The 15,154-nt window shown below is 66.6% G+C and overlaps 2 protein-coding genes across 2 annotated transcripts in view; both read right to left on the bottom strand.

The window, feature by feature from the left end:
• KDM5C (lysine demethylase 5C) overlaps positions 1 to 2,829 on the bottom strand; it is a 23,686-nt gene extending 20,857 nt beyond the window's left edge. The window contains exons 1-2 of the mRNA XM_062512005.1: positions 2,823 to 2,829; positions 353 to 1,062 (exon numbers count right to left, since the gene is read on the bottom strand). Coding sequence (XP_062367989.1) covers positions 353 to 1,062; positions 2,823 to 2,829 — 717 coding nt within the window. The remainder of the gene's footprint in view (positions 1 to 352; positions 1,063 to 2,822) is intronic.
• Positions 2,830 to 2,869: 40 nt separating this feature from the next.
• On the bottom strand, positions 2,870 to 14,106 carry IQSEC2 (IQ motif and Sec7 domain ArfGEF 2). The gene is given in 14 exon segments (XM_062512004.1): positions 2,870 to 3,725; positions 3,727 to 3,878; positions 4,498 to 4,547; positions 5,033 to 5,194; positions 6,089 to 6,250; positions 6,929 to 7,028; positions 7,141 to 7,266; positions 7,872 to 8,011; positions 8,866 to 9,032; positions 9,453 to 9,575; positions 9,663 to 9,824; positions 11,178 to 12,013; positions 12,479 to 12,949; positions 13,902 to 14,106. Coding segments are annotated over 13 exon segments (3,501 nt in total). The 5' UTR covers positions 12,944 to 12,949; positions 13,902 to 14,106.
• Positions 14,107 to 15,154: the final 1,048 nt, after the last annotated feature.

The raw sequence follows: 15,154 nt of genomic DNA, 5'->3' as shown, positions 1-15,154 counted from the left end.
CTCCCTCCCCCAATGAAAAATTATTCAGAGAGAGGAGAATTAACTCCCCCAACGTCACACCCCATGGGGGTAATAACCCTCCAACACAAAACACCTCCAAAAGAGCAAATTATCTCCCCAAATCAGAGAATACCCCTTCCCCGAGAGGAAATACCCCCTAATGCCGAGCAGCACCCGAGGGGTTGGGGCAATCATCCCCCCAACCCCAAATTAAGAAATTACCCCACCAAGGGGACAATTCTACCCCAAAACCCACGGACGCCGACCCGGCGGGGCAGGACCCCCAGCCCCGCTCGGACGGGGGTTCCCCATTGTGAGGGGGTCCCCGAGCACGCCCCCCTCCCATACTCACGGCCGGGGGTCGGATCTTGCAGATGCCGCTTTTCTCGGCGATCGGGCGGATCTTGGCGATGTAACCCAGGGGGTCGCTGAACTCGGCCCAGCTGGGCTCGAACACCGGGCATTCGGGAGGGGGCAGAAAGTCCTCGGGGGGCTCCGGTTCGGCGGGCAGCCACGGAGACCCCCACTCCCCGCGCAGCTCCGGGCCGGCCCCGCCGCGGGGACCCCCGAGGGGCCGCCGGGCCTTGTCCTCGGGGCCGGGCCGCTCCCCTCCGCGGGCCCCGCGCTCCTCGGGAGGCTTGCGGGGGCTACGCTCCTCTCCCGGGGGCCGCCCCCCGGGCCCTTTGCCGGGTCCCCCCCCGCCTTTACCCCGCGGCTCGCCCCCGGCCCGTGGGGGGCGCGGGGCGCTCGCGGCCTTCTCGTCCCCCGCCGCTTTAGGGGGCGCGGCCGCCGGCCGGGGAGGCCCCGCGTCCCCGGGGGGCTCCGGCCCTCCCCAGTCCGCGCCCCGGCCCCGCTTGGGCTCCTCTTCCCCGTCGGGCGGCGGGGGGGGGGACCCACGGCGGAGACCCCCCCGGGCCGGGCCCCCACTCGGCCCAGCCGCTCCCTGCGCGCTGCTGCTCCCCCTCCTCCATCCCTCGCACCGAGGGGAGCGGGGGGTTCCCGGGCTGCCCGCGGGGACCCCCTCAGGGGGCCATGGAGGCCCCGCCGCCCCCGCGCCGCCCCCTCACAGGCCGCGGGCCGCCCCCCCTCCCCCAAGCCGCGGGGAAAGGGGGGGGTCAGAATAGCACCCGCGAGCTCTGCCGACCCGCCGGTCCCTCCGCGGCCCCTACGCCGTCCCTCCGGCACTTCCAGCCCCGCCGACCCGCGCTCCACCCGCCTCACACCCGAAGCCTGCCCGGTCCCCCAGGCCGGGCCGCCGCCGCCATCTTGGATCCTCCTCCTCCTGCCGCCCGCCCCCCGCCCGCGCGCACGCGCGCACTGCGCAGGCGCGGCCGCGCACGTCGTGCCGAGCGGTGCAATGAACACGCGTGTCCTTCCGCCGCGGGACTGGGACGGGCTCCGAGCGCCGCCACAGCGCCGTGACCGCCGGCGAGAACGGGAAGAGGGAGGGGGGAGAACAACACCGGAGCACCCCCGTTGCGGTCCGGGTGGTGGGAGGCGGTGTGGCGGGATGAGGGACGGAAATTAGTCCCCAGGCTCCGCCCCTTCTCGGCGGATGGATTCCCGGCACCGCTCGCCTCCGCGGCTGGGTCAGCGGAGGAGCCGGGACTTGTTGTGCACGTTTAAAGGGACGCAGCACGCATGCGCGCCCGGCGGCCGCAGGGAGGGCGGGGGTCCCGCGGAGGGGCGGAGCTTAATAGAGCCCTGCCCCTTAGGCCACGCCCCTCCGAAAACATCCGCGGCCTCCCCGGGACCCCCAAGGACCCTTACGGACCCTATAGATCCCAATGGACCCTCATGGATCCTATGGACTCTCTGGGACCCTTATGAATCCTATAGAGCCCCATGGACCCTACAGACCCCTGGGACTCCTTTGGAATCTATAAACCCCCACCGACCCCCATGGACCCTCCATGAATCCCTATGGGCCCTATAGGATCCCAGGACCCCTGTGGAACATACAGACCCCCGTGGAACGCTATGGACCCCACAGACTCCAACAAACACACAGGACCCCTGGATCTCCTATAACCCTGAAGCCGCTGAAGATCCCCAGGACCTTTATAATCCATGTGTCCCCAGGACCTCCATGGCCCCTATAATCCCCGTGGCATCTATAGCCCCGAGAACCCCTATAGCCCCCTAACCCTAGCCTCCACAGCCCCATGGTCCCTATTACAGCCCCCTATACCCGAGGGCTTCTTCACCTCACAGTCCCTTTAAACCCCCCCTGCCCTCCACCCCACCCCCACAGCTCCACTGCCCATCCCTTATAGCCCCTATAGGAATGTCCCCGCACACCCCCCGATCCCCCAAAAAGTGCTCGTGGGGCGGGGCCGGCCGGTCCGTTTATGAAGCATCAAATATACAGTCTCTTATATACAGGGCCCGGCGCGGGCGCATGCGGGTGCCTGGGGGGCTCCCCGGGGGGGGGCCCGGCCGCCTGGGACCCCCTCCCCCCCAAAACCCCCGGGGGGACCCCAGGCGGCCGGGGGGGGGCAGGGGACAGGGGGAGGAGGGGGGGAGAGGTTAAAGTGCCATGTGACATTCAGCCTGAGCTGGGAACGGGGGGGGGGGGGGGGGGCTTTGGGGTGGGGTGGCAGCATCGCCGCCGGACCCCCGGGATGGAGGGGGGGACACCCGGCTGTCCGGGGACCCCCCCCGCCTTCACCCCCGGGGGGGGGGGGTGCGAGCAGCCAAACACGAGCCACGTGCAGGTTGTTTTTTTTGGGGGGGGGGGGGGGGCGGGGGTGGGAGGTGATGGGATTTGGGGGGAATGGGGGGGGTTACAAAAATAACCACCGCGTCCAGCAGGCCGGCACCGTCCATCGCTGCCACGAGTTGAGTCCGGGCTCTGCCGGGGAGGGGCTCAGACCACCGTGCTGATGCGGTTCCCCCCCTTGGGTTTGGGGGGACCCTGACCTGCCTGGGCCAGGGGCGAGGTGGGGCCGGCAGGTGAGTGGGGGCTGAGGGGGGTGTGGGGAGAGGGGGGCGGCAAGGGGGGGTAGGAAGGGTGGGGGGGGATGGGCGAGTGGGGAGGGGGCGCGTGGTGGTGGTGATGGTGATGATGGTGGTGATGGGGCGGGGGTGCCGCCCCGCCGCCTCCCCCTCTCAGGGCCCCCCCGGCCGGGCCCCCCACGCCGCCGCCGCCGCCGCCCCCCCCGAACACGAAATGCTTGGCGGGGGCGGGGGGCGGCGGGGGATGGTGGTGCGGGGGGGGCCCGGGGGGGTACGCGTGGGACAGCCCGTGGTGTGCGGGCGCGGGGCTGTAGAGGGGCAGGGGGGACAGCGGCTGCCGGGGGGCGCCGGGCGGAGCCCCCCCCCTCTTGCCGGGCCGGTGCAGGGTGTAATGGGGGTGCGGTGGGGGGAACCCCCCGCCGGGGGGGCCGTGCTGCTGGGGGGGAGCCGACAAAGGGGGGGTGGGCCCTCCGTGGAATCGCGGGGGGGCCCCGGCGGCGATGGCCGGCAGCGGCGGGGGGGGCGCGGGGCGGCTGGGGGGGGGCGGCTGCTGCGGGTACGGGGGGGGCGGAGGGGGACCGGGACCCCCGCCCGCGCCCGCCGCCCCCCCGGGCCCGTGGCAGTACTGGGCGTGCAGAGCCTGCAGCTTGGAGGGACCCTCGGGGGAGGTCGCGGGGGGGGCGTGGTGGTGGTGATGAGATGAGGAAGCCGAGGATGAGGAGGCCGAGGCCGAAGTGGGACCCCCCGCGCCGGGGGGGGGGGGCGGTGGGGCCTTTTCCGCGGCGGCTGCCAAACAGGGAGCCCAGGAAGGACGAGGAGTTGGAGACCGGCCGGGCCGGGGGTTTGTAGCCCTCGGGGGCTCCCCCCGGCCCGCCCGGGCCCCCCCGCGCCTGCGGCCGGGGGCTGCTGATGATGGAGCCCTGAAAAGGGGCGGGGGTCAGCCTGGGAAAACCACGCCCCACTTGGACATTAGCTCCTCCCATCCATGCACCACACCCCGCCCCTTTTACCCTACTAGCTCCGCCCCAAAAGCCTAAGCTGAGCTCCTATTGGTGGATAGGAGCAGCCGTCACCGGGTTGGCCCCACCCCCATAGCATGCACAAGCCCCGCCCCATCTATACAGGTCACGCCCCTTCTCCAGAGGAAGGCGGTTTGGGAATGGGGTGGGGCTAAAGTGGGCGGGGTTTGGGTGTGGCATTGGGGGTGTGGTATTGGGGGTGTGACACTCAGGGCTGTGACATTAGGGGGTTGGCACTAAGGAGGTGGCACTCAGGGGTGTGACATTCAAGGGTGGCACTCTGGGGGTGACACTCAGGGGTGACACTCAGGGGTGACACTCAGGGGTGACATTCAGGGGTGACATTCAGGGGTGTGACACTTGGGTGACATTCAGGGGTGACATTCAGGGGTGTGACACTCAGGGGTGGCACTCAGGGGTGACATTCAGGGGTGGCACTCAGGGGTGTGACACTCAGGGGTGACATTCAGGGGTGACATTCAGGGGTGTGACACTCAGGGGTGGCACTGTCCCCCCTCACCTCGATGGTGCTGTCCAGGGACCCCACGCTGTTCCGCCGGCCCCGCTTGCCTGGGGGGGAGGGGGGGAACAGTGAGGGAAGACCCCCAGGGGACCCCAAATCCCTCGGGAGACCCCCACAGGAATCCTAAATTGTCCCAGAAACCCCAATTCCCCCCACGACACCCCCCTGGGGGACCTCAAATTCCCCAAACCCCCTCACAGAGGACCCCAAGTTCCCCCGGGGACCCCAAAATCACCTCATGGAACCCCAAACTCCCCACGGACACCCCAATGCCCCCAGGGCACCCCAACTTCCCCCAAAGAGCCCCAAACTCTCCATGGACACCCCAAATCTCCCAAGGGACCCCAAATCTTCCTCGTGGAGACCCCAATTCCCCTTCCAGTGCCTCCCAGTTCCTCCCAGTCCCCCTCCAGCCCTACACAGTCACTTCAGCCCCTCCCAATCCCCCTCCCAGCCCCTCCCAATCCCACTCCCCCCCCCCCCCGGTCGCTCCCAGTCGCTCCCAGTCGCTCCCAGTCGCTCCCAGTCTCACCGCTGTCGGACAGGTCTCGCAGGGAGCTGCTCAGGGCGCTCCGTTTGAGCCCCTCGGCCCCGAACGCCTCCTCCAGGCTGCTCCGGCTCAGCCCGTTCAGCGCCTCCCGGGGGGGGCCCGCGCCCCTCGGCCCCGCCACGCCCTTCTGCTTCTCCAGCTCGGCTGGGGACACCGGGGACACCAGTGACACCGGGGACACCGGGGACACCAGTGACACCGGGGACACCGGGGACACCAGGGACACCGGGGACACCGGGGACACCGGGGACAGCGGGGACACCGGGGACACCGGGGACAGCAGTGACACCGGGGACACCGGGGACACCGGGGACACCAGGGACACCGGGGACAGCAGTGACACCGGGGACACCGGGGACACCGGGGACACCGGGGACAGCAGTGACACCGGGGACACCAGGGGACACCAGTGACACCGGGGACACCGGGGACACCGGGGACACCGGGGACAGCAGTGACACCGGGGACACCGGGGACACCGGGGACACCGGGGACAGCAGTGACACCGGGGACACCAGGGGACACCGGGGACACCGGGGACACCGGGGACAGCAGTGACACCGGGGACACCAGGGGACACCGGGGACACCGGGGACAGCAGTGACACCGGGGACACCGGGGACACCAGTGACACCGGGGACACCGGGGACACCGGGGACAGCAGTGACACCGGGGACACTGGGGACACCGGGGACACCGGGGACAGCAGTGACACCGGGGACACCAGTGACACACCAGTGACACACCAGTGACCCCCCAGTCACACCAGTGACACACCAGTGCCCCCCCCAGTGACCCCCCAGTCACAACCGGTCACACCAGTGCCCCCCTCAGTGACACCAATCATGCCAATGACCCCCCCCTCCCAGTGCACCTCCAATCCCACCAGTGAGCCCAGTACAACCCAGTCAGACCAGTGCCTCCTAGTGCCCTCCCAGCATCCTCAGGCTCCTTTCCCAGTGCTCCCAGTGCCCATGTTGATCCTCCCAGTGCCTCCAGGCCCTTTCCCAGTGCTCCCAGTGCCATGGCTCCGCTCACCCTCCACTCGGTATTTCTCCATCTCCTGCACCTCGGCCACCGACTCGCGCAGGTCGCTGGCGAAGCGCAGCCGGTCCTGGGGGCTCGGGGCGTTGAACACGATCAGCACCTTGCGCTCGCCCCCCGGCGCCGCCGACAGCAGCTTGATCCCAAACTGGTAATCTGGGGGGACACTGGGATCAGGGACACCCCGCAGGGTCAGGGACACCCCACAGGGTCACCCAGTCTGATCCCAAACTGGTAATCTGGGGGGACACTGGGATCAGGGACACCCCGCAGGGTCAGGGACACCCCACAGGGTCACCCAGTCTGATCCCAAACTGGTAATTTGGGGGGGACATGGGATCAGGGAGACTCCCACAGGGTCCCACAGAATTATGTGGGGTTCTGTGAGGTTCTCTGGGGTTCTGTGGGGTTCTTTGGGGTGCTGTGGGGTCCCACAGGGTGCTGTGGGGCTCTGTGGGGTTCTTTGGGGTGCTGTGGGGTCCCACAGGGTGCTGTGGGGTTCTGTGGGGTTCTTTGGGGTGCTGTGGGGTCCCACAGGGTGCTGTGGGGTTCTGTGGGGTTCTTTGGGGTGCTGTGGGGTCCCACAGGGTGCTGTGGGGTTCTGTGGGGTTCTTTGGGGTGCTGTGGGGTCCCACAGGGTGCTGTGGGGTTCTGTGGGGTTCTTTGGGGTGCTGTGGGGTCCCACAGGGTGCTGTGGGGTTCTTTGGGGTGCTGTGGGGTCCCACAGGGTGCTGTGGGGTTCTGTGGGGTTCTTTGGGGTGCTGTGGGGTTCTGTGGGGTTCTTTGGGGTGCTGTAGGGTCCCACATGGTCCCCCAGGTTGCCGTGGGGCTCACAGGCGTTCTGGAAGAGCTGCATGTGCATCTCCACCAGTGGGAAGCTCTGCCGGAAGCTGTAGGTCACCAGGATCTTCTTCTTCTGGAAGATCTTCGTCACCTGCCAAGGCCACGGCGTCACCAGGGACCCATTTCCTGGGAGCTCCCCGGACCCCCCAGGGGTGAACCCAGCCCGGGACCCCCCTGAGACCCCCCCGGGACCCCCCACTCACCACCAGCAGGTCGTTGAAGAGGAAAACCTCGCGCTGGTGCAGCCCCAGGCGCTGGGGCCGGTTGGGGTCGGGCACCTCGTAGAGCTGGCAGCAGCACACCAGGCGCCGGTGGGGCAGGGACAGCACCTGGGGACAGCGGAGGGGTCACCCCCGGGGTGGGACACGGCCCCCCAGACCCGCCCTGGGGTGGTGATGGTGGCCTTGGATCTTCACTGGGGTCGTGCAGAGCATCGCCCCGTTGGGTCACCCTGAATGTCCCCTTTGGGTCACTTCGAGGGTCACCCAAAATGTCCCCCGTGGGTCACTTTGAGTGTCCCCCACAGGTCACCCCGAATGTCCCACATGGGTCACCTGGAAGGTGTCCCTTGGGTCACCTGGATCATCTCCCATGGGTCACCCAGAACATCCCCCGTGGGTCACCTAGAACATCTCTCACCCATGGGTCACCTGGAACATCCTTCCCATAGGATCTCCTGGAATATTGGAACATCTCCCATGGGTGGCCTAGAACCTGCCCCATGGGTCATCCAGAACATCCCTCCTGTAGGGCCACCTAGAACCTGCCCCATGGTTCACCTAGAACATCCCTCCTGCAAGGTCACCTAGAAGATCCTCCCCATTACAGGATCACCTGGAATGTCTCCTTAGGGTGGCCTAGAACCTGTCCCATGGGTCACCTGGCACCTCCCCCAGGTGCCCTGGTCCCTGTCCCACCCCCCAGGGACACCCACCGGTTTCTTGCCGACGATCATGCGCTCGACAGCCTGGACCTGGGACACGTGGTCGTCGTTGGTGCGCAGTTCTCGGCTCTGGATGCGCTGGTAGATGCCCACCAGCATGTCCCGGGGGATGTCCTCGCCATTGTCCACCCCTGCGCGACACCCGGGCCCGCTCTAGAACCCACATCTCCTGGAACCACCCTGGAACTCACAAGCACTGGCCCTGCTCTAGAACCCACAACAGCAGAAACTGCTCTGGGACTCACGGCCACTGCCCCTGCTCTAGAACCCACAACACCTGGAACCCACAGCCTCAGTCCCCATTCTGGAACCCACAACACCCGGCCCTACTCTAGAACCCACAGTTCCCGATCCTGTGCTGGAGCTAGTTGCTCATTACTGGCTCTAGAACCCACCTGACCTGGAGCCAATCTAGAACCTGCTCCAGTCAGCCCAGCTCTAGAACCTGAAACACACAGCCCGACTCCAGGAGCGGTGGCACCCAGACCCATTCTAGACACACCCGCCCACCCAATACCCAGCTCTGCTCCAGAACCCCCATCACCAGGGCCTACTCCAGAACCTGTAGCACCCTGACCCCACTCTAGAACCTGCACCACTCAGACAATCTCTAGAACCAGTGACGTGTGATCCACTCTAGAACCCACATCACCCCGTCCTGAACTAGAACCCGTGCTGTCCCAGGCCCACCCCAAAACCCACAGCTACCAGGACCACTCTAGAACCTGCAACATCTGACCCAATTTAGATCTTGCAACCCCTGGGCCCACCCTAGAACCCATCACACCTGACCCTGTTCCAGAACCCACGACTCCTGGGCCAGCTCTGGAACATGTGACACCCTACCCTACTCTAGAACCCACGAGACCCAGTCCTGCTCCAGAACACAGGAGACCCAACCATGTTCTAGATCCCATCGCACCCAGCCCTGCTCTAGAACCCACATCCCCCAGCAGGAGGACACCGGGGGCCGGCAGGGCCTCACCTCGCAGGTTCTTGATGAAGTCCTCGAGCTTCATCTTGCGCTCAGCCTTGACGCTGGGGCTGTACATGTCGGTGTTGAGGAGGATGATGGCGAAGGCCAGGATGAAGATGGTGTCCGGGTTGCGGAACTGGCGCAGCAGGGCCGCGTTACACACGCAGTAGCGCTGGCTGCGGGGCGGACAACCCCCACGGCCCATGGGGTCACGGTGCCCCACACCCGGCCCCACCTCGCGGGGTGGCCTCTGCACCCCACAGCCACCCCGGGGCTCCTGAGTGTGGGGCAGCACCCCGGTGGCTGTAGGGTCACCTAGAACATTGGTCACCACCCCCATGGCTTCTCCTTGATCCATGGGTCACCTAGAACATCACCCTGTGGTCCAGGGACCAGCGTTTGACTAGTCTGTAGGGTCACCTAGAACAACCCCTGGTCCCACAGGTGCCACCACCCCCTTGTGTCACCCCTCAGTCCATAGGGTCACCTAGAACGTCACCCCATGGTGACCACACCACTATGTGCTGCTGGTGGCAGGGGCAATGCAGTGGGGACGTGGTGACACGGGGATGTGGGGACAGGGACCCATCCCTCACCTGAAGGCCTCGATCAAGCGCTCAACCTTCTGCGCCTCCCCCTGCACCCGGATGTGGGACTGGAACTTCCGCAGGGCCTCGTCCAGCTCCATCCCGGAGAAATCCATCTCGTCCACCACGCAGCTGCCGAGACCCCGCGGCAGGGGATGGGTCTGGGGGCTCCCCGCGAGCCCCGGCGCGTCCCCCCTCCCCGGCGTGTCCCCCCCTTACTCGAGGACGTCGCGGTTGAACTGTTTCTGGCGGTTGCCCAGGAACTCGCCGATCATCTGCCGGCTCAGGCCCTTCCTCTCCAGGATGAAGTGGGCGACGCCCACGGGGGTGTCGGACAGGAACCCCCTCTCGATCAGGTACTGGATCCCCTTCTCCGGCTTCCTGCGGGGGGTGGGCAAGTGGTCACCCACGGTGGTCACTCAGGCCCTAGAGTGACCTAGAACGTCACCTGCCTCCAGCTCTAGGGCCACCTGCTCATCTCCAGGGTCACCTGAGGGTCACCCTGGTTTGGGATCACCTCGGGTAACCTCTGCTTCCCCAAAGGGTCACCTGGAACATTGTCATGTCTTGAGCACTGGGTGACCTGGAATGTCATCATAGAGCCACCTAGAACATTGCCACAGGGTCACCTAGAACATCATCATAGACTTACCTAGAACATCATCATAGGCTTACATAGATCTTCACTGTGGGGTTACCTAGAACATCACCGTGCGGTTCTACAGGGTCGCCTCAAACATGCCCTTGTCCTTGCTACAGGGCGTCCCAGGCCACCTCATCCTCCAGGGCCACCACCGTGCCCCTGTCCTTACTATAGGGTCACCTGGAGCTTCACAGTAGGGTAACATAACCTAGAACATCACTGTATGGTTACCTAGAACATCATTGTGGGGTTCTACAGGGTCAAACACCCCCCGCCCTTGCTATAGGGTCATTGAGAACATCACTGTAGGGTCACCCAGAACGTCACCATGGGGTTATCTAGAACATACACATAGAACGTACCCATTCTAGTGCCTAGAATGTCACTGCAGGGTTCTACACGGTCACCTCAAACATCCCCCCATCCTCACTATAGGGTCACCTGGAACATCACTGTAGGGTTACCTAGAACATCACTGTAGGGGTTCTACAGGGCCACCTCAGATATCCCTCTGTCCTTGCCATAGGGTCACCTGGAATGTCACTGTAGGGTCTCCTAGAACATCACCATAGGGCTACCTAGAATGTCACTGTGGGGTTCTACTGGGTCATCTCACACATCCCCCGTCCTCACTATAGGATCACCTAGAATGTTGCCCTAGGGTCACCTAGAACATCATGGTGAGGTTCTACACAGTTGCCTCAAACATCCCCCTGTCCTCACTATAGGGTCACCTAGAACATCACTGTAGGGTTCTACAGGGTCACCTCAAACACCCCCCGCCCTCGCTATAAGGGTCACCTAGAACATCACTGTAGGCTCACCTGGAACGTTGCTGTAGGGTCACTTAGAACATCACTCTGAGGTTCTACAGGGTCACCTCAAACACCCCCCCCCCCCTCCTCACCATAGGGTCACCTAGAACATCGCTGTAGGGTCACCTAGAACATCACCCTGCCCTCGCCACGGCGTCACCAACAATCCCACCCCATCCTTTCCCTGGGGGCCATGGCAGCGCCACACGGCCGGACCCACAGCCCCCACCCCACGCCCAGCACGGACCCCCCGGCCCCCCAGCCCCGGCCCCTCACTTGTTGAAGAGGTTGAGGCCGATGCGGTACTGGCGCCGCTGCACCACGTCGTTGTTGAGCGCCGGCGAGTCCCAGCTCTGCCGCGGCTCCCGTTGGTACGTCGCCTTCCCGGGGGCTCCGGCGGTGCCGGGGGGCTGGGGGGGGGCGGTGGGCGGCGGGGGGGGCGGCGGGGGGGGCCGGCGCAGGCTGTCGCGGGACGAGGAGCCCGAGGAGCAGTTGAGGGTCTCGTTGGAGTTGGAGCTGCTGCCCAGGCTCTCGTTGTCCCCCTCCGAGCCCTCCTCGGCCGCGGGTGGGGGCGGGGGGCCGGGGGGAGGCGGGGGTGGCCCCTCGGGGTGGAAGCAGCGGTGGGGGGGCCCGGAGCGGGGTAAGGTGCCCCCCCCGGTGCCCTCGGGCTCGTAGGGACCCCCCCGGTTGATGGAGCCGCGGTCGGAGCGGTCACTCAGGTCGGCCGAGCTGTCGCTCGGGGGCTCCACCGTCAACAGCGGGGGGTGTCCCCCCCCGGCCCCCCGCCCCCGGCATTCCAGGCACGGGGGGCCCCGCCGGGGGGGCTCCTCGGGGCCCCCCCAGCGTTCGGCCGGGCCGGGGGGGTTGGCGGGGGGCGGCGGGGGGGGTGGCGGGGCGGGCGGGGGTGGCGGCCCCCCGGTGTCGGGAGGGGGCTCGGGGCTGGGGGGTCTCTCGGGGGACCGGGGGGAGCCGGGGAGCCCCTCGTCCAGGTACAGGGTGACGTCACTGGCGGAGGTGGCCGCACTGTCCCCCGCGGGGGGGTCCGGGGCGCCGGGGGGGACCCCGCGACCTCCTCCCAGCGCCTCATCGATGGAGGCGGCCAAGGATTTCACCTGCAGGGACAGGAGCCCCGTGAGCCCCTCTGTGGGCCTCCCATGGGATCTGGACCCCCACACTGGTCCCTGTGACCCCCATGACTTCCCCAAGACCCCCAAATCCCTGAGACCTCCCCGTGACCCCCAAAATTCCCTTTGCCAACTGTGACCCCCAATGGCTCCCGTAATGCTCATGGTCTTGTCACTCCCTGACCCCCATGACCCCCGTGACCCCCGGGGCTCCCGTGACCCCGTGACCCCCCTGACCCCGTGACCCATTCACCCTTGTGTCCCCTATGACCCTTTATCCCCCAAGACCCCCCCTTGACCCCATAAGCCCTGTAAGCCCCCGGACCCCCCAGGACCCCCTGACTCCTATGATACCCCTGATCCCACAGCCTCCAGGACCCCACAACCCCATATCCCCCAGGACCCCCTGACACCCCTGACCCCCACAACCCCCAGGACCCCCCTGACCCCCACCTGCTGCGCAAACGCCTCCTCCAGGTCGGCGCCTCCGGGCCCGAAATCGGCCGACGCCGAGAGCTGCCGGGGGGGGCTTCCCGCGCCCCCCACCCCGGCACCCCCCCCCACCGCCGCCCCCTCGCCGGGACCTCCGCCCCCATCCAGGCCGGCCCGGCAGGAGCCCCCGTAACGGGGCGCGCGCCGCGGGCCCCCCAGGACGCCCTCGTCCAGCGAGGCCGGTTTGCCCTGGAAGTACGGCGGGGGCGGCGGGGGCGGCCCCGGGGCGGGGGCCGGGGGTCCCCGGTCGTACTCCTCGAAGGAGAACTGGAGGCGCAGCCCCGGCAGCGCCAGGCGTCGAGCCCGGCCGCCCTCGCTGCGCAGCCGCTCGAACTTCTGCGCCATGCGGTAGCGCCGGAACGCGGCCTGGATCGTCCGCGCCGCGCGCCGAGAGCGGAAATAACCACCGTACTTGCGTTCCAGCATCTCCACCTGTGGGGACACGGGGACATGAGTGGGGACAGGGATGAGGAGGGGGACGCAGGGACATGGGGACAGGGATGAGGAGGGGGACACGGGGACATGGGGACAGGGATGAGGAGGGGGACACGGGGACATGGGGACAGGGATGAGGATGGGGACATGGGGACAGGGATGAGGAGGGGGACACGGGGACATGGGGACAGAGATGAGGATAGGGACACGGGGACAGGGATGAGGAGGGGGACACGGGGACATGGGGACAGGGATGAGGAGGGGGACATGGGGACAGGGATGAGGAGGGGGACATGGGGACATGGGGACAGAGATGAGGATAGGGACACGGGGACAGGGATGAGGAGAGGGACACGGGGACATGGGGACAGGGATGAGGAGGGGGACACGGGGACAGGGATGAGGATGGGGACATGGGGACATGGGGACAGGGATGAGGATGGGGACATGGGGACATGGGGACAGGGATGAGGATGGGGCATAGGTGGGGACATGGGGACATGAATGACAATGGGGACACAGGTGGGGACATGAGGACATGTTGATATGGGGATGTGAATGGGGACAGGAGGACATGAGGATGGGGACATGGAAATGTGGATGAGAACACGGGGTTGGGGACAGGGGATGGGGACATGGGGACATGGGAGATGGGGACATGACGGGAACACAGGGGAAAGAACATGGATGGGGACATCAAAACATAGATGGGGACACGTGGCCATGGGGAGCAGGAGGGGAAAAGGAGGGGACAGGCCAAGAGAAGGACACGGGTGAGGTGACACCCAGGGAAGGAGGGCTGGCAGCAGAGAGAGGGGACACGGTGGGGACAGGGACCGTGACAGAGGTCTGGGGACCACCACACAGGCTGGGGACTGACACATGTGGCCGGTGACCATCACACGTGGGCCAGGGCCATCCCCAGGTGTCCCCGGGTGTCCCCAGGTACCTTCTTGTCCTGCAGGTCGGTGGAGAGCTCGTAGCTGTCGCTCAGAGCCTTCGGCCTCTTGCTCTCCTCCTCCTCCTCCTGCTTGCGCAGGGCCACGCTGGCCGGCTGGGGGGGCAGCCGGGGCCAGGCCACGCCCGGGGAGCCCCCCCCGGGGGCACCCCCGGCCCCCCCCGGGCCTTGGGGGGCCGGCTGGGGGAGGCCCCGGTACAGGGGGGGTCTCCCGGGGCTGTCGGGCACCGGCCCCCCCCCCCTCGCTGCCCGGGGCTTCGCCGTCCACGCTGCGGGGACATCGTGTCACCCCCAGGTCGGGACCCCCCAAAACCCCCCAAAACACCCCAGGACCCTCAAAACCACCCCAAACCACCCTGGGACCACCCGGACCTCCCTGGGATCACCCCCAGACCTCCTTGAGACCACCACAGGTCCCTCCGAGACCCCCTCAAAGAGTCTGGAGCCACCAAGGGGGGGACCATGGGGACAGACAGACACAGGGACATGGGGGACAGACAGACAGACACATGGGGACGTGGGACATAGGGACATGGGGACACAGGGACAAGGGGACAGACAGACACATGGACATGGGACACATGGATGCAACTTGGGGACACAGGGACAGATGGACGTGGCCAGCGTGGGGACACAGGCACCTGGGGACACGCAGATGTGGGACACATGGACACGGCCGTGGGGACATGGGTGTGGGACAGATGGACATGGCCAGCTTGGGGACACACGGACATGGGGACACCTGTGCATGACAGAGATGGGAACAGCGACAGGGGACACAGGGACATAGGAATGCACAGAAGTGACAGACGTGGCACACACGGACATGGGGACACACGGACATGGGGACACATGGGGTCACAGAGACACAGGGACATGGGACACACAGACATGGGGACACACGGGCGTGGGGACACTGGAACGGGGGGAACATGTGGCACATGAATGCAGGGACACATGGACATGGGGACATTGGGACACAGGGACATAGGGACACATGGAAACAGATATGGGGACACACGGACATGGGGACACACGGACATGGGGACACATGGGGTCACAGAGACACAGGGACATGGGGACACACGGACATGGGGACACACGGACATATGGATGTGGGGACAGATGGACAGGGGGACACACGGACACATGCACACATGGACGGGGACACACGGACATGGGGACACACGGACACATGGACGGGGACACACGGACAGGGGGACACACGGACACATGGACGGGGA

The sequence above is a fragment of the Cinclus cinclus genome, chromosome 33, assembly GCF_963662255.1.
Source record: "Cinclus cinclus chromosome 33, bCinCin1.1, whole genome shotgun sequence".
NCBI classification, from domain to species: Eukaryota; Metazoa; Chordata; class Aves; order Passeriformes; family Cinclidae; genus Cinclus; species Cinclus cinclus.
This window is presented reverse-complemented; position numbering and strand designations above follow the sequence as displayed.